The 17,758-nt window shown below is 62.1% G+C and overlaps 1 protein-coding gene across 2 annotated transcripts in view; it reads left to right on the plus strand.

Moving 5' to 3' along the window:
• Positions 1–655: 655 nt before the first annotated feature.
• ADCY1 (adenylate cyclase 1) overlaps positions 656–17,758 on the plus strand; it is a gene marked incomplete at both ends in the record, with an annotated part of 118,954 nt that continues 101,851 nt past the window's right edge. For both annotated transcript variants that reach the window (XM_079711780.1, XM_079711779.1), the window contains one exon: positions 656–1,300. In XM_079711780.1, the coding sequence (XP_079567906.1) occupies positions 656–1,300 (645 nt within the window). The remainder of the gene's footprint in view (positions 1,301–17,758) is intronic.

The following is a 17,758-nucleotide window of genomic DNA, read 5'->3' on the forward strand; positions in this document are numbered from 1 at the left end:
ATTTGCCCACAGCCCGCCGTGTGGAGGGTCCCGCGTGCATTGGGCCTGTGGGGAGATGCCATGGGCGGCCAACTTCCTCCCCGCCCCCGGGTCCTTGGGCATCACTTCACCTGTCAGGGCCCTGGCTATGGATCCGCAGTCAAGCGTGGGACCCACTTTGCGTTCCTCTAGAATAGAGGGACCTGCTTTTATTTGGGGGGCATGCAAGGTAAGCCCTCTCAAAGGGGAAAAGCGCAAAATTTCAGCATTTTTAACGCCCCGAGAGATAGCACAGTGCGTGGCACTGCGCACCAGTGGGGAAACTGAGGCCGGGAGCAGGCTAGGTGGGTGCCCGAGGTTCACGCGGCACCTCCGGCGGCGGGGGGCCTGGGATGCGGAGTTGGGGTGCGGGCCGGGGGCGTGCGCGTCTGCCTCGCGCGCCCAGGCCCGCGGCTCCGAGCTCGGCTGTCGCAGCGCGGTCTCCGGAGGACCGCGGCCGGGGCGCGGGCGGCGCCAGTGCGCAGGCGCAGCGGGCGGGAGGGGACGCGCTCGGGGCGCGCGCGCGGGGCAGCAGGCGCCCCAACTCTGCCCGCCGCGCCCCGGCGCCTCGCCGCCCGCCCGCCCGCCCGCCCGGCGCCCCGGCCGGCGAGGGGCGCGCCCGCTGCATGGCGCTGGGATGGCGGGGGCGCCGCGCGGCCGAGGCGGCGGCGGAGGCGGAGGCGGCGCGGGCGAGTCTGGGGGCGCCGAGCGGGCGGCGGGGCCGGGTGGCCGGCGCGGGCTGCGGGCGTGCAATGAGGAGTTCGCGTGCCCCGAGCTGGAGGCGCTGTTCCGCGGCTACACGCTGCGGCTGGAGCAGGCGGCCACGCTGAAGGCTCTGGCCGTGCTCAGTCTACTGGCGGGCGCGCTGGCCCTGGCCGAGCTGCTGGGCGCGCCGGGGCCCGCGCCCGGCCTGGCCAAAGGCTCGCACCCCGTGCACTGCGTGCTCTTCCTGGCGCTGCTCGTGGTCACCAACGTCCGCTCGCTGCAGGTTCCCCAGCTGCAGCAGGTCGGTCAGCTCGCGCTGCTCTTCAGCCTCACCTTCGCGCTGCTCTGCTGTCCCTTCGCGCTCGGCGGCCCCGCCGGGGCCCACGCCGGGGCGGCAGCGGTGCCGGTGGCAGCCGACCAGGGCGTCTGGCAGCTCCTTTTGGTCACCTTCGTGTCCTATGCCCTGCTGCCCGTGCGCAGCCTGCTGGCCATCGGCTTCGGGCTCGTGGTGGCCGCCTCGCATTTGCTGGTCACGGCTACCTTGGTCCCCGCCAAGCGCCCACGTCTCTGGAGGACGGTAAGTGCCGCGCGCGCTCCCGATCCGGTCTGGGACACACCTGCCCGGGAGGGACTGGCAACGCGGGGAGAAGGGCGCGCATCGCCCGGTTGGGCAGGTGGGGAAACTGAGGCCCCGAATTCGAGGGGGGACGTTCAAGGTCACTCCGAGAATTGGGGACACAGTGGGGGCTGGCACCCTGGGGCCGACTCTTTTCCGAGTTACAGTCCACAAAGCGCTCCTGGGTGTGGAATGTGGAGACCGGTAGACTAGTGTAGAGAGGGCAAGGATTGGCAAGGTCAGGCAGCTCGTGAGCGGCCAGGTGCGGCCAGAGCTCGGGTCCGACGCTGTCTGTCTGTGCCCATCCCTGCAGGAGGGACGAAAAGTAGGCGCGGGGAGCAGGCCAGGGCAGGCAGGATTCCTGCGGGCTGTGCGCACAGCCTAGGGCGCCTCTCCCTCGCGCTTGGAGCCTGGAGCCCATGCGGGGCTCGCAGAGTCCCCCTCCGAACCGTGCCGCCATGGGGGAGGTGGGAAGGGGGCAAGGACTTTGGCCCCCTCCAGCCACCCTTGCGCCCAGTTGTAGACCCGTTTGGGGTCCACAGGGACAGGGTTGGCCAAGGTCGCACAGGGCTCTGGTCTCTTTCGACCTGCTCTGCCGCAGCCGGGACCCAGGCTCGCAGAGCCTGAACTTTGTCACCGTCTTTCCCGGGCGGGCAAGATCGTGGCGAGGATCCCATGCCGGCTGCTGCCTGCGGGCTCCTCCCCAGCCCAAGGACCCCAGAGGTCTGAGGCAGATGTCTTGCCGTGTGGTGCTTTTGGAGCTTTTCCGTGCAGCCCAGCCTATCCCACCTGGGCTTGGAGGGCCCTGAGGGAGGGTTTTGTTTCTGCCTCTGGCTGCATTTTGGCAAGAGGGCGGGGGGAATCTGATGGGGTGGAGGAGCCCCTCGAGGGAGAGAAAGGGGGAGATGGAGGAGATGGGGTGAGGAGGGGAAGCTGGACAGATGTGGCTTTGGGAGGAACAACTGGGGTGGGGGGAGTGATGGGTGTCAGACAGCTGGGGCTGGGGCCCCACTAAGGACCCACCACCCGAGGACCAAGGGAGGGGCCCCCAGATGGTGATGCCCGGGATGCACAGGGTCAGAGGGGCCATGGGACACACAGGGGTGACACAGTGCTGGACCTATATTTCAGGGCCCAGAGAGGCCAGTGTGTGGTGAGGGCTGGGAGGGGAGGAGGAGGGAGTATGTGGAGAGGGGCTGGGGGGTGGGGGGAAGAGAGGAAGGGAAGTAGGGGTGAAGGCCGGAGGCAGAGAGGAGGCAGAGATAAAGGCAGAAAAAAAGGAAAAGGGCCAGAGGGCTGCGTGCCCCCAGGGAGGGGAGGGAGGGCTTGTTTCTCCAGCGGGGCCTCCTATGGGCCTTGAGTGGGGCTTGTTTGACCTTCGCGGGGGGCACCCCTGTATCTCTCCCCCAACAACCCTCCCCTGTGTTGTGGTTGCCCCTCTTCCCCCACCCAGCCAGGCCCCCCCAGCAAGGACAACTTCCCTACCAGGACTGGGAGGGAGGATCAGAGGCTGGGTCAGCCGCAGGTGGGGGAGGGGCCTGGACAGGCCTGGGCTGGGGCCTGGCTCAGTTTTGGTTGCACCCAGGGCTTCAGTCAACTGCTTCAGTGACAGGCAGTACTATTGTCTTCTGCTTTTTTAATAACCAATGCTCTATGTAGCCTGAATTCATTCCTTTTAGAGAATTAAAAGATTAAAATAGAGAGGGGGGATGGGGAGGGGCGGTGAGTCTCTGTAAAGGTGCCTGGGGCACTCAGAACTCTGCCCTCCCCCAGGATAAGAGGAGCTCTTGTATTCTAGGGAGGGAGGGAGACCATCCTGGGGGCGTGGGAGTCGTAGGGAGCAGACATCTGGGCTTCACTGCTACTGGCTGTGATTCCCTGGGCAATGCAGAGCCTCAGTTTCCCCACCTGTCTAAAGGGCATCGCAGCTCCCCTGTAGGGCTGTGGTGAAAGTGAAAAGTTCATACTGGAAAAGCACATATTCGAAATCTTGGGCCCCTTCCGAATCGTTTTGGCTTCTTTAGAATGTTCGTATTCAAGCCCACGAGTCTGTACAGGTGGTGGTGATATTGACAGATAGATGGGGATGGATGCAGAGAAATATGTGGTGATCCGACTGTATGGTGCCCCAGGGATTCTCCCTTCCAGTTAGAAAATTCTGGGAGTCTGTGAAATCTGTCCTTGGTGAGCTCTGCAACTTGGTATTTGAGACCAGTGAAGAAGATGGCACCCACGTTTCCGAAGCATGTCCGTTGCTAACCACGCTTCACCGCCTCCCAGCCATCTTGCAGTACACTCACCTGCTGACAGCACTGCTCCCGCAGGATGGAATTTGGGGCAGGCAGAAGCCCTGCAGGACACAGGGTAGAGGCCAAAAAGAGGCAGAAGAAGGACTAGATGAATGAGGCGGTCTGTGCAGGGGTGCTGCCTTTGCTGCGTATATGCAGCGTGTCATATGCTCGCTGGAGAAAGCGTGCTCTGGGGACTGAGACCGGGGTTCACGTGTGGGCTCCCAGAGCCTCAAGCCCTCCGCAGGGAGGCTCTAGGGCTTTCTTGCAGCAATCCTGTGCCACCCTGGTGTGTGGGAATCTGGGGATGCAGCCATGTGCTTTTGGGCTCTGTAGAGCTGGGGCCAGCCCAGATGCTGGGAGGCAGAGGTGGACATGCAGAAAGCCGGCCATGTGACTGCACTGCTGGAATTTGGGGGGCTCCACCCTTCCCTGAGAGGGTGTGCCTGCTGCTTTCTGCTAGAGCAGAAAGAGTCTGGGGGGAAATGGCCTTATTCCCACCTGGCCCAGCACCAAGGATGAGCCCCATAAATGTGGACCCAACTAGGTCCCCTCCCTCTCCCAGCCCCTTGCTTTCAGGGCCCCCTGGTTGTACCTAAACACAGTCACTCGCTTTTATTAAGCTGGGCAACGTATCAGGACTGAAGGCATCACGTTCAAGAACACCTGAGGCCTCTGCTCAGAACCAGCAGGGTGGGCAGGCTGGAGGGCATGGGGTGGGGGGGTGAGCACAGCAGCCTGGGGTCCTGGGGCTTCGAGGTCGGCGGAGGGGGAGATGCCAGATATGTCCCTTGCTGACTGACAGAGCCTTGAGGGGCGAGGCTTGGGGAGGAGGTGACTGTGCTCAGGGACAGGTTGGCTGGGGAGTGGCGGGGAAGTAGAGTCAGGGGACTGCTTGTGAAGGTCATTGCCGGGGAGTGATGGTGAGGCAGGAGGGGTGTCTCTGGAGAAGGGTTGCTGGCTCAGGGTGCCTGCCCTGCCCCTCAGGCGCCTTGCCTGTGACGGGTGCAGGGCGCAGAGCCCCAGCTCCCACCCTGTGCTGACTCTCTCCTCAGGGCTCCCTCCCGCATACCCGCTTTTTGGGCAGGTGGGTCAGGATTGCTGTCTTTTTTCAGAGGGGGGACAGCGAGGGTCCACTGCAGTGTGCAACTCGCAGTGCAGTCTGGTTGCCTATCCACGTAAAGGAAATGTGTTTAGTGCCTGAACCACAGAAAGGGTAACAAATCGCTGCTGTCCTGGGGAGGTGGACAGAATTCCCAGAATCCCCGCTGCCCCTCCAGTTTGGTCTGAGCCCTTGAGGAGAATGTGAGTGCTGGTAGGTAGAGTCACGTGACCGCTTGCAGAATCACCGCGTGTGCTGGCTGTACCGGCCGCCACACGGGCTTGGGCAGCCCATGCCTCCCGCCCCTCTGTGTCTCCCACCCCTCCTTCCAGACCTGTGCCCCTCCCTCAGCCCAGCGCCTCCTCAGGCGGGGCCTCCCCCGCCATGGCCCCCTGCTCCACTGGTGGCCCTCTTCCCCTCTGGTCCTCCGCATGTCCCCTCACCCCGCCTCCCTGGACCCTCTCCTGACCAGCCCGCCTCTGCAGCCGTGTCGCACAGCCGGCCCCTCACCCCGGCGGGGCCCCTTCTCCTCTGGCTGGGCTCTTTCCTAGGTGGGGTCCCTCTCCCGCTGCATGTAACCCCCCCCAGCCTCCTGACTGCCCCCTACTGGTACCTCCCTCTCCCTCCCCTGCCCTGGCTGGATCCCATCACCCGCTGGCTCACCTGCCTTGGCTCCAGTCACTGGGCAGGGCTCAGCCCCACAGCTCCCGGTCTTACAGCCCCGGCTTCCCACCCCCTGCACATTACAGCCCGGCTGCTCCCTGAGCCTTGGGCAGTGTCCAGTGCCTCCTCCAGGCCTCCAGGTTCACGTCCAGCGGGCATCCCACAGGGAACACCTGATTCCCCAACCCCCTTGTCTGATGGGCGGTCCCCTCCCTAAACCTGGTCTGTTTCCATCACAGCTGTGTCATCCTCCCCCCAGGGCAGCCTGCTCTAACTGTAAGAAGCACCTAGAGCCGCCTACACCAGGGCAGCAGGAACTAGGGAAGTGGGGCCTGGGTGAGGGAGAACCGTCCTGGCGTCGGGCGAGGCTTCCCACCTGCTCCCCCTCTGGGCGGTCCTGGGGGCCCCAGGCTTTCCTCTGCGGCCGCCGGACCCCCAGACTGTCCACGTGCTGGAGTCTGGCCCCCCGGTGGACCTGGTGGAAGGGCTGGGGACCAGGCGAAGCAGACATGGCTGTGAAGCCTCTGCAGCTGCTCGGGCTGGGGCACCTTCTCTGGACTGTGATCCACGTTTGGGTGCCAGGCCCCGAGCTAGGGGACCAGACCACCTGCCCTCCAGAAAGTTAGTCTTTGGGGACCCCGATCAACAACTGGAACTGCAGTCTGTGCTGGGGGGAGTGTGTGTGACCTCCGGAGGCATGTGAAGGGGACAAGGCAGACAGGGGGCTCAGGGTGGCCTCCTGGGGACAGTGCGCTCCAGCCAAGGTCCTGGACAGATGAGGCCAAGGGGCTGCGGGGGCCTGGGGGACTGAGCTGGTCACCATGGGGCCAGGGAGGAGGGCGTGGAAGAAAGGGCAGGTGGGGGGATGCCCTGGGGCTCGGGCCACAGGGAATATTTGGAGGTGTCCCTCAAGCGGGTCCTGTGGGGAAACGTCCCCACCCGCTGCCCTTTCCAGGGGCTCACAGTGGTTCTGGGGTGATGCCCTTCTCCCCTCACATCTGTGAGGTCCAGAGGGTCAGGGCCCAGCCTCTGGGTTGACGGGTCTCCGGCCGGCTCTGTGTTCCTGCAGGCTTGGAGCCCAGAAATGTCCTCGGATCATTTCCTGACTCAGATGAGGTGGGTCGGAATTCCCAGCACCGCGGGACCTCTGCTCCGAGCTGTGGTGCGGTGGGCAGGGGACTTACCCTGTGCCTCAGTTTCCTCCGAGGTCACGCCCGCAGTTGTGTAGGTGCAGGTGGCCCTCTGGGACCGTGGCTTCCCCGCAGCGTGGGACCAGCACTCAGTGAAGTGGGAGTCTCCTCTTGTCATCACAAATTGAGCATAGCCTGTGACCTACGAGTTTTCCCTACCTCGGTGACCCTGTGTCTGGTCTTGGTCAAACGCTGAAAGAGATGCGCAGGATGCCGGTGGCAGGCCGTCTGTCCAGACTGTGCCCTTTGGGGTGTTTCCATCGCTTCCGGCCTGTGTGCTGTTGGGAGCCCTCCCGTAGCACAGCCCAGCTTGGGTCCCTGGCAGCGGCAGCCAGAGGGCTGTGTCTGTGCTGAGGCCTCCCCAGGGCCAGGGCTCTGCTCGTCCACGTGCCAGGCTGGGCAGGAAGGGCCACATGGCAGCCAGGAGGCCTGGGCCACCACCCCGCCCCTGCACCTCCAGGTGAGACCCTGTTCCCGGACTGCAGGCACCTTAGTTTGCACCGAGGGGCTGAGCCATGCAGGCAGAAAAGACCTTCCCGCCCCTAAAGTGCTGGGTTCCGCCATGTTTGAGGATGTGAGTCAAATGTGGTTCGTCGTCTCTCTCACACGCATGTGCATGCACACATACAAACACACTCGAGTGCACACTCACACCCACACAAATGCAATACAAGCACACTCATGCTCACTCACATTCCCACTTGTACGCACGTGCTCTCACACGTGTGTACATGCACACATAAACACACACCCTTGCACGCTCACACAGGAACACACCCACATGCACACACACAGGCGCGCTCACACACGTTCAAGCAACACACTCTGATCATTTTTACTGTTTTCCGGGTGGACGTGTCTCCCCCGAGGGAAATGGGGCCTGGGGCCCTCCAACTCCACGACCAGTGCATGAAATGAGACCAGGCCCCAGGCTCTGCCCAGGTGGGGAGGTTGGGTGACGGGGCCGTGCGTGTAGGACTGAGAGCCTTGGGGGCGCGTGACAAGGGCCGGGACCCCCACCGGCTGTGTCCCTCTGCCCTCTGTCTGCTTTGCGTCAGTCCAGGCAGGGCAGGCTGGGCTTCCCCGGGCTCACGTCCACGCGCGGGGCGTGGCATGGGGCTGGCGCGGCCTCCCCGCCCACTGCAGGCTGCCCCTCACTGCCGCGTCCGCGTCCCTCCTGTCTTCGTTCTCCCTGGCTCCTGCTCTGTCCCCTTCGCTCCTGGACCCTGTCTTCTTGGATTGGAGAGTGGTGGCATCTGCCTTGATACCGAGCTGCCAGGGTTCTCTGGGTGGGGCCGTGCAGAGCATGCGCACGGCTCTGGGGGGTGGGGCCTCTGCATGCACCTGCGCGTGTTGTGGACGTGTGCGCGCGCACGAGTGCACACGTGTAATGTATGTGCATGTGTGTGCACACGTAGGTGCCCGTGTGTACACATGTGCATGCATCCTGGTGTGCAGGGATGTGAATGTGTTCACGTGGGTGTGCATGTGTTGGTGGCATCCAGAGCCCTGAGTCCCACCCCGGACCTGCAGAGTCTGGGTGTCTGGGTTTGAGGCCACCCACTCTTCTTTCAGAATCCAGCACCTGCCTTGTGTCAGGCTTGGTACAAGGTCTGTGATCTGAGGGCCCACAGCCTGGGCAGAGGGACAGCGAGCAGGGCCGTTGTGTGTCTAGGTCTGGAGTTGGGGGCACTTGCCGAGGTGGGCAGTGCAGCTTGGAAGGGGGCCTGGCCAGGCGGTCGCAGACTGTGGGGACCCTGTGGGCAGCGGGGCTGCTGCAGGCCCAGGACCAGGGTGCTTATGAGGGATCCCAGGTGAGGGGCCCCTCGTGCAGGTAGGTGGAGGGGAGGTCCAGGTGAGGGATCCGGGTGCAGGGGGACAGGATGCCCAGGAGAGGGACCCTGGGGACGGGACTCCCATCCGTGGTGCGTCAGGGTCACTGGACATGCTGGGTGCTCCCTCCTGCTGGCCACGCCCTGCAGAGGGGGAAGCCCTCCCTGTGGGCACATTCCTGATCTGAAGGCAGCTTTCTAGTTTGATTCTGAAGTACAGAGTAACTATAGCAGGGTCCAGCTTTTCCTTTGCTGAAGTAGACCCTGGCTTTCCAGGAGCACAGCTGACTCCGATGGATGGATGGGCCTTGTTGTTCATGCAGTGGCTCGTATGGGGCCCAAGGCACCATGTGCCCAGGTTGGGGGATGTCAGATGCCACATTCTGGACAAGGAGAATGACCGACCACAGCAGGGCCTGCCCCCTCGAACCTGGGCCGTGCCTGGGACCCTCGTCCTCCGGCCGGCCCTCCTGTGTGGCCTCTTGTCCCGTGCACTGTCCCCCTAGCGCCCTTCTCAGCAGCTGCCTGATGAGCCCGTGTGAGACTGCATTCTTCCAAGGGTGCTTCCCACATCTGCACTGGCAGTCTTGTGCTGCATGTGAGCCTCTGAGGGAGGCGTCCGCTCTACACTCTGCCCACTGCTGCTGCGAGAGCTTGGTCGTGGGCTTTGGTGGGAGGGGGAGCCTTGTGCTGATGACCTTCTGTGAAATCGTCAGTGCATTTTTCTTAGTGCCTTGCCTAGTTTCCTTATGGCAGAAACACTCTCTTGTTAAGAGAAGGCGTTGCCTCCTGAATCAGCCGTGGCCAAAGGGATCTGAAATGTGTGCTCTTTGAACTTGTTTTGCAAGATGGCTGCTTTCCCAAACACATGTGCCCTGCTGCGTGGATGAGAAGCTCAGTGAGCACATCTGGGGAATCACTGGTTTAGCCTAAGGATTTGGAAATATCTCTGATGCTTTATTTATTTTTTTTTAATTTCTAAAAAATTTATTTATTTTATTTTTTTATTTTTGGCTGCGTTGGGTCTTCATTGCTGCACGCGGGCTTTCTTTAGTTGCAGCGAGCAGGGCTACTCTTCGTTGAGGTGCGCAGGCTTCTCACTGTGGTGGCTTCTCTTTTTTTTTTTTTTTTTTTTTTTTTTGTGGTATGCGGGCCTCTCACTGTTGTGGCCTCTCCCGTTGCGGAGCACAGGCTCCGGATGCGCAGGCTCAGCAGCCATGGCTCACGGGCCCAGCCGCTCCGCGGCATATGGGATCCTCCCAGACCGGGGCACGAACCCGTATCCCCTGCATCGGCAGGCGGACTCTCAACCACTGCGTGTGGTGGCTTCTCTTGTTGCAGAGTCACGGGCTCTAGGCGCACGGGCTCAGTAGCTGTGGCTCGCGGGCTCTAGAGCGCAGGCTCAGCGGCCATGACACACGGGCTTAGTTGCTCCGCGGCATGTGAGATCTTCCTGGCCCAGGGCTCGAACCCGTGTCCCCCGCATTGGCAGGCGGATTCTTAACCACTGTGCCACTAGGGAAGCCCCTGATGCTTTATTTTAAAGCAGATCCTTACCTGCAGGAATCACAAGTGGTTCCTGGGTACTCACTGTGTCCCTGGAGCGCCCTGTGCCGTGGGACCCTTTTCTGAAGTCCAGTTTGTTCAAGGGTCAGAAATGGGCAGTGGGGTGAGATCCTCTTTGTGGATAGAGTTGGTGTCCAGGTGTGTAAAGGTGAACAGAGGTGCTGAAATACTGCAGGTGCTGCGGACGGGTGGGTGGGACTTGGAGGCACACGGTCCTGTGGCCCAGCTCACTTGTGCACCAGCAGGTGGGGTGAGCCGGGACCCCAACACCAGGAGGTGCCCTCGATGAAGATGCCGAGGGTTACATAGCACTGCGCCTGGGTCACCCTGCCCCTACCTAGGTGTGGTGGCCACAGCCCAGCGGGCCTCAGCCTTGGGGCTTAGAAACCCGATGGCAGGAGCTCACAAGAGCCCATCAGAATCTTTTAAAAAATAACTTGTTTTTATTTTATTTTTATTACGGAAACTTCAGTCACACACAAGAGTAGAGGGACCAACGTGGTGGTTTCTTGGGTAGAAGCCCTCAGCCCAACAGTTATCAACATTCCGCCCTTCTTCTTTCGAAAGACAGTAGCCCTAAAATACTTCTATTAATTGGAAAACAGAGCTAAGAAGCAATTACATTAATTTGACAACACACCTGTGAGCGATGTTGAAAAGCCAGCTATGCCTGAAAAGACGGCGAGAGCACCACCCGGCTTACGGTGACTGAGCAGAGGTGGGAATGAATGGGTCCCCCTGTGAGCACCCTTGGAAAGGAGGTGAGAGGGACCCGAGGGTCTTAGGGCCTGGCCCACAGACCGAACGCACAGCGGCTCTGCAGGGTGGGGTGGGGGGCGTGTGGGGAGTCAGGGGGTGGTGGAGCGGGGGGTGGGTGCTTTGGGCAGCAGCTCCCTCCTTGTCTTGTGACCGCACTGCCCTCTGTGGCTGAGGAGGACCTCCTTGGAGCCGCACCCTCGAGTCCACACACCTGGCTTCTCTGCAGGACGGGCCCTGAGTCCCGTGCTGGGGACAGTCTGGGCGGCGGCAGGTTGAAAATGGATCAAGTTCAGTGGGGAGTTTGAATGCTGAATAGGGGTGACCTTGGGGTGCCTCGGGATTGGGGGGTCAGGAGGCCGCCGAGTGAAAGGAGGGGAACCCTTGCGGGCAGAGGCATCAGTGAGCGGGAGAAGCGCCGAGGGGAGAGCGTGGTCTCCCCGGAGCTGCGCGCTGCATGGGCCACGGGGGCATTTGGGGTGCGACACGCTCTGTACGTGGATGGGGGAAGGGGGACAGGTGAGCGGCCGGCCTGGGACAGTGGACAGAGCACGGGGCTCCTCGGGTCTCAGGCCTGCCGTGGAGGTGGGACATGGTCCTGGAGACCACGGGAGTGTGAGAGCAGCGACCGGGGCTGTGGGTGCAGTGACGGGGGGACGATCTTCTGCTGATATTTGAACTCTTTTCCAAATTGCCGTGAACCTTTTAAAATTTTTGTTTTTTTCTTTGTGGTGTGTGTGTGTTGCTTCCCTTTATGAAGGGTCCCTCTGAGGACACCAGGAACACACGTCAGGTGGCTTCTTTTCCCGTTTAACTGCCCAGCTTGTAAATCTAAAGAGTCTTTCCTGAGGGCCCTTTGGAGATGGGGCGGGGCCCTCTGGGTGGTCCAGGTCTGACCCAGGCGCTCTGTGCTTTCTCTGTTTGGCTTCTTCTGTCTTTACATACTTGGGGCTGACCAAGCGCCCTGCAGAGGAGCCTTTGGGGGAAGCCCAGCCCAGCGGAATTCCACTGGGGAACAGAGGGTCGGGGGTGTGAGTGTCTGGAACTCAGCCCACGTGTGCTTCAGCACCAACGGGGTGCTTGGCCCTGTCTCTCAGCTCAGCCCCCCGTTCTGAGATGGCCCCTTATGAGATGGGGAGTTTGGGGGGCAAGGGTCCCAGGGGCGAGGCTGGGCCCCGTGTCTACACTGGGCGTGGTCACTGTGCTGGGGGACTCTTGGCCAGGTGGGATTATGCCCCACCCGCCTGGGCCCTGTGGAATTGGCGCCAGCATGGGGTCTCCCTTAGGGAGGAGGTGCAGTGCAGACCACACTCCTGGGTCCACGTGGGGACCGGGCCGTGAGCAGCCCCTTGGCTGGGGCCGTGAGAGCCGCAGCGGTCCTGGTGCCATCGTCCCCGGGGAAAGCAGCCCCAGGCCGGGTGTGGTCCTGCTGGTCACCTGTGTGCCAGCCCCGGCCCAGCCTCGGAGCCCAGAAGCCAGTGGTCGGGCTCCGGAGGAGGGGCTTTCTTCTGGATTGCTGTCTCACCACGCCAAAGAGACATCCATTTGCCTAGTGTCCAGTACTGGAGGGTCCCCCTGGAGTGGGAGCCCCTTGGACATCCCCACCTGGGAGGAGGTCCACTGAGGGGCACTGAGACGTGGCACAAGTCTTTTTCGGGTCAAGTGGCAGTTTCCCACGTGGGCCTTAGAGGTGCCCGGGCACAGTTCCAGTGCTGCCGACTGCCGTCCGTGGCAAGAAGCCGTGGGCTCCCCTGGGCTGGGCAATTCTGCCCGGACTGGCTGCTAACTCCCCTGGCCCAGATGTTGTCTTGGGGCCTTCCCGGAGAGCCCCAGGGGTGATCTGCTGCTGTTTCTTTCCTGTGCTGAGCAGTGAGTGATGTCCGTGCCCCACGGGCTCGCCAGGAGTGCAGCCGGGCTGCACTGGGCCCAGGATGGGATCACTGCTGCAGGAGCGGCGGGTGATGCCTCGCAATGCCTCCTCCCCTGACTCTCCATCCCTCAGCCTGTGGTCTCCTGCATCTCTGAGGAGCTCACGGTGACCCCTGGCCTGTCTCCCTTGTGGTTTCTGCACAGCAGGTGCTAAACCACGTGGGCACCATCTTCTGGGCACCTCCGGCCAGGCTGCGAGTTCAGAGAGCTTCATGGGGGGACTTTTTTTTTTTTTTTTGCTACATCACGAGGCATGTGGGATCTTAGTTCCCCGACCAGGGGTTGAACCCGTGCCCCCTGCAGTGGAAGCGCGGAGTCTTAACCACTGGACTGCCAGGGAAGTCCAAGAGAGCTTCATGGGGAAAAGGAAAACTCCTGAACCCTGGGGAAACCCCGGGGGTGGCTGGTTTGGATCAGTAGATGCGTTGGGTGTGTGAGGAAGCTCCCGGCTGGCAAGGTGCGGGGGTGGGGGGAACGCCTGGTCCTCGTGGTTCACATCAGGGGGGCTCCAGGTGGGAGGGCCCTGGGGGTTCCCAGGGTGGGGTGACAGGTGGTTGGCAGACGCCCTCCCCCAGTCTCCCTGAAGCGTCCCTTCCCCCCAGTGATCCCATTTTAAGAAATCCCTTTGGGGCTTCCCTGGTGGTGCAGTGATTGAGAGTCCGCCTGCCGATGCAGGGGACACAGGTTCGTGCCCCGGTCCGGGAAGATCCCACATGCCGCGGAGCGGCTGGGCCCGTGAGCCATGGCCGCTGAGCCTGCGCGTCCGGAGCCTGTGCTCCGCAACGGGAGAGGCCGCAGCAGTGAGAGGCCCGCGTATCGCAAAAAAAAAAAAAAAAAAAAAAAATTCACAGTGATGCGCCGTTCAGGTGCGTGTAAAGGGGTGGGGGGCAGTGAGCCCTGTTGGTTGTGCAGGAAGCGAAGCTGCTGTGGCCTCGTGCTGAGCGGCAGCGGGAGAGCTGAGGGCAGCGCAGCGGGGCCTGGGGGCCGGAGTGGAAGGTGAGAGTCTTGAAGGAGCTCTAGGGCGGTGTGCCAAGGAGGGAGCAGAGACGTGGGACGGCTAAGTGCCGGTGGTGCTTAGAACTCCTGGGCGCAGGAGATGCTCAGTTGACGAGGGCTCCCAGCCCTGCCTGAGAAACTAGCCAAGACCTGGGCGTGTGATTCCATCAGCGGGACATGTGGGGTCTGCGGGGCAGCGGGCGGGGGCCCTCCGGCTGGAGAGCAGTTGTGTGCCTTCCTGAGTGCAGGCCAACTGCAGGGATGTAAACGCGTGATGAGGAATTCTCCCTCCAAGTCTCTGCCCTGTGTCACAAGAGTGGCAGAATATTGGGAAGTGCTGCGAGTACCATCCATACGTCACGGTTAAGAGAAAGATGCGCTTCGTCGTGGCTTCCTGCAGTCACTGAATCAGTGATTCTGAACACACGTCCGACCGACAGAGTGGGTGCCCCGGAAGTCCCCAGCGGGGCCGCTCGGATGAGGGGACACAGACAGAAGGTCTAGCCGCCCTCCCCCCTGTGCCCTCCAGGTGGTGGCCTTAGCCTCCTGGCTGGGTCTGTAGCTTTGTGGTCACTGTGGACTCAGAAAAGGCCTCCATTCCACGTGCCAGACCAGGCCTGTTTGTTCTCAATCCAGCCTCAGAGCTCATCTCCTCTCAGCCCCGGCAAGGCTCACTTGGCCCTTTGGGACCTGGAGTGGCCGGCACGGGAGAGCCCTGCCCGCCACAGGGGACATCTGGACAGTTCATGTTGACTGATGACACCAGGCGCCCACCCACTGCGCGGTGCCAGCTTCTCCCTGCTCTACACTGGCCCTCCCAAGGGGCCGGGGGACCCCCAGTGCCCACTGTGGGGTGGGGTTGGCTGCCTGCCCCATGGGCAGAGGCTGCTGAGCTGCCGTGGCCATGCACACCTGTCGCCAGGTGATCTCATCCTTTTCCCTGCAGTGCTTCCTCTGCTGGCCGTCTGCCCAGGTCACGGGGCCTGCAGGGCAAGGGCTTGGGAGGGGGATGCTCCTGCCAGGCCTGCCCTGCACGCTCCAGTGCAGTTCCCTGGGCTGCGTGATCTGGTCCACGTGTGCATGTGTCTGTGGGCTGTGTCCCAGCAGCTCCCACCAGCTCAGCCTGCCCCAGAAGCCACGTCACTTTCAGACACTAGGACATGTTGATGCCTTGCCTCTTTGTTTTTTGTTTTTTTTTTTTAAATATTTTTCCCAGTCTAGCTCTTCTATTTAGATCTTTGATCCATTTTAAAAAATAGGGCTTCCCTGGTGGCAGAGTGGTTGAGAGTCCGCCTGCCGATGCAGGGGACACGGGTTTGTGCCCCGGTCCGGGAGGATCCCACATGCCGCGGAGCAGCTGGGCCCGTGAGCCATGGCCGCTGGGCCTGCGCGTCCGGAGCCTGTGCTCCGCAGCAGGAGAGGCCACAGCAGTGGGAGGCCCGCGTACCGCCAAAAAAAAAAAAAAAAATTTATTTGTTTACTTGTTTTTATTTTTGCCGGTGTTGGGTCTTTGCTGCTGCACGCGGGCTTTCTCTAGCTGTGGCGAGCGGGGGCTACTCTTCATTGCGGTGCGCAGGCTTCTCATTGTGGTGGCTTCTCTTGTTGCAGAGCACGGGCTCTAGGCGCGTGGGCTTCAGTAGTTGTGGCACGTGGGCTCAGTAGTTGTGGCTTGCGGGCTCTAGAGCACAGGCTCAGTAGTTGTGGCGCGTGGGCTTAGTTGCTCCGTGGCATGTGGGATCTTCCTGGACCAGGGCTCGAACCCGTGTCCCCTGCATTGGCAGGCGGATTCGTAACCACTGCGACACCAGGGAAGCCTGATACCTCGCCTCTTATGTGCCTCTCTTTTTTTTTTTTTTTTTTTTTTTTTTTTTTTTGCAGTAGGCGGGCCTCTCCCGTTGCGGAGCACAGGCTCCGGACGCTCAGGCCCAGCGGCCATGGCCCACGGGCCCAGCCGCTCCGCGGCACGCGGGATCCCCCCAGACCGGGGCACGAACCCGCGCCCCCCGCATCGGCAGGCGGACTCCCAACCACTGCGCCACCAGGGAAGCCCTGTGTGCCTCTCTTGATCGTGGAAAAGCTGGGGTCCCTCCCCACTGCCCATCTGACGATGCATATGAGAGTTGGGACACAGTTTTATCAGGTCTCGTCCGAGACAGCCTGGAGGGAGGTTGGGCAGTGCAGGTGTCTGAGTGTGAGTCCTCCCTCCGTCCCTTTCCAGCAATGTGACGGGGCCCAGCCCCCTCACCACCCCTGTGTCCTCAGTTATTCATTCAAGAAATACCAGGCACCTGCTACGATACGAGAGGCTCTGTTCCAGGCTCCCGGATCAGTCATGGACCTGGCGGACTGAGGCCCCTCGAGGGTCAGACAGCAGGCAGGGAAGGTGACAAGTGAGTTAATGTCATATAACGTGTTGGAAGACGGTAACTGCTGAAAACAATAGAAGGAAAGGAAGAAGGAAAGAAATAGAACTGGTCAGTGGGAGAATACTCAAAGCCCAGGTGAGAGTGTGTGCATTTTTAGACACAGGGGTCAGGTAAGCTGTTTTGAGAAGGTGACATGTGAGTGGAGGCCCTGGAGGTCGGGGGTGAGCCAGGCGCTGTATGGGAAAGGGATTCCCACCCAGGGACGCAGGGCAGAGGCCCTAAGAGAGCAGGCGAGGCCAGGGGGACACGAGGAGGACAGGATGTAGGGGCCTCTGGCCTGGGCCACGGAGGGCTCTGGGCACAGGAAGACTGCGGGCCAGGGGTTCAGAGCAGAGGACCGTGCGGGGAGCCTGCAGGGCTGGGAGAAGCACAGGGCGGGTCAGGAGGTAGCTCGGCAGCCAGGCAGCCGTCGGCAGCGGGGTGTCAGCACCCTGTCTGTTGGAGACGGAGCCGGGAGGATTTGCTGGTGGGGGCAATGGGCCCAAGCCTGAGAGGCTTCCAGGGACCCAGGTTAGCTGAGGTGGGAGAGGCTACTGGGGTGAGTGCTGGGGCTGAGCAGGGGTCCTGCGAGGGTCTGTCCCATGCAGGGTTGAGCTAGGGACGTGCATGGGCTGGGGAGGGGCACGGCTGGCTGGTCCAAGCTGAAGGCGCCGATCTGGGGTCTTTGGCACAGGACTGGGCTCCCAAGGTGAGTGTGGGTGAGACACACGAGGGGTGGAGTTTGCGGTGGAGAGGGGTCCAGGTGCGAGGCATGGACCAGAGGAGGCTGGGGAAGGGGCCAGGGGAGGGGTGCTGACGGTGGGCTGGACACTGGGACCTGAGCCTGGGCTCAGGATGTGAAGGTGGCCCCGACCTGGTCACAGACCGCCCAGGGCAGCTGTGGAAGGGAAGGCAGGCTGGGGTGCGGCCCAGGCGGGGGTGAGGTGAGGCCTTTTCAGGAGTTTTGCTGCAAAGGGGAGAAAAATGGGCAGGCCTGGGAGAGGAAGAGGAGTTAAGAGAAGGATCTCATTTTCAGGGGAAAGAAATAATCAGATGCTTGCTGCCTAGGATGATGGTTGGAAGTTGTAGGTCCCAGCTGAAGGGGAGGGGGGTGCCCGTGGGCAGTGGGCAGTGGGACCGGCTGGACTGGGCAGAGGGCGGTCCCCGGGGGAGGAGAGACAGACGAGGATTCCCTTGCGGCCGGAGGAGCACCCCAGGCACAGGGTTGTGCACGGAGCTGGCTTCGATTCCGGAGTGTGAAGGGCAGGGGGCTGTCCTGTTGGGCTGTGGAGTTGCAGCTAGACAAGGAAGAGAGCTCGAAGGGCAAGCCTTCCAAGGGTGGGAAAGGTGCAGGATTGAGGTCCTGGCAGCGGCCTGGCATCCAGGGCAGCGTGGGCTGTGGGAAGGTCCTCGGGGGCCTGGATGCTGAGGCCAGGTGTGCGGGTCTGCTGGGTGTGCCGCGCCCTCTCTAGGCTACCCCCGCCGCAGGTGACCTCTGGACCGGTTTCTCTCTGCCTTGCCACCCTCGTCCCTGATCACTGATTAGGAAGCCAGTCTTGATACCTCGCTGTGCCCCGTGGGGGCAGGGGCTCTGCCTCTTGTCGCTGCTGTGTGCCCGGCACCATGGCTGCTGATGTGGGCGCGTGTGGGAATGCAGGGGGGCAGGTGTGCCGGCAGCTTTGCCGTCTCGTG

This window comes from Hyperoodon ampullatus (assembly GCF_949752795.1).
Source record: "Hyperoodon ampullatus genome assembly, chromosome: 9".
Classification (NCBI taxonomy): Eukaryota; Metazoa; Chordata; class Mammalia; order Artiodactyla; family Ziphiidae; genus Hyperoodon; species Hyperoodon ampullatus.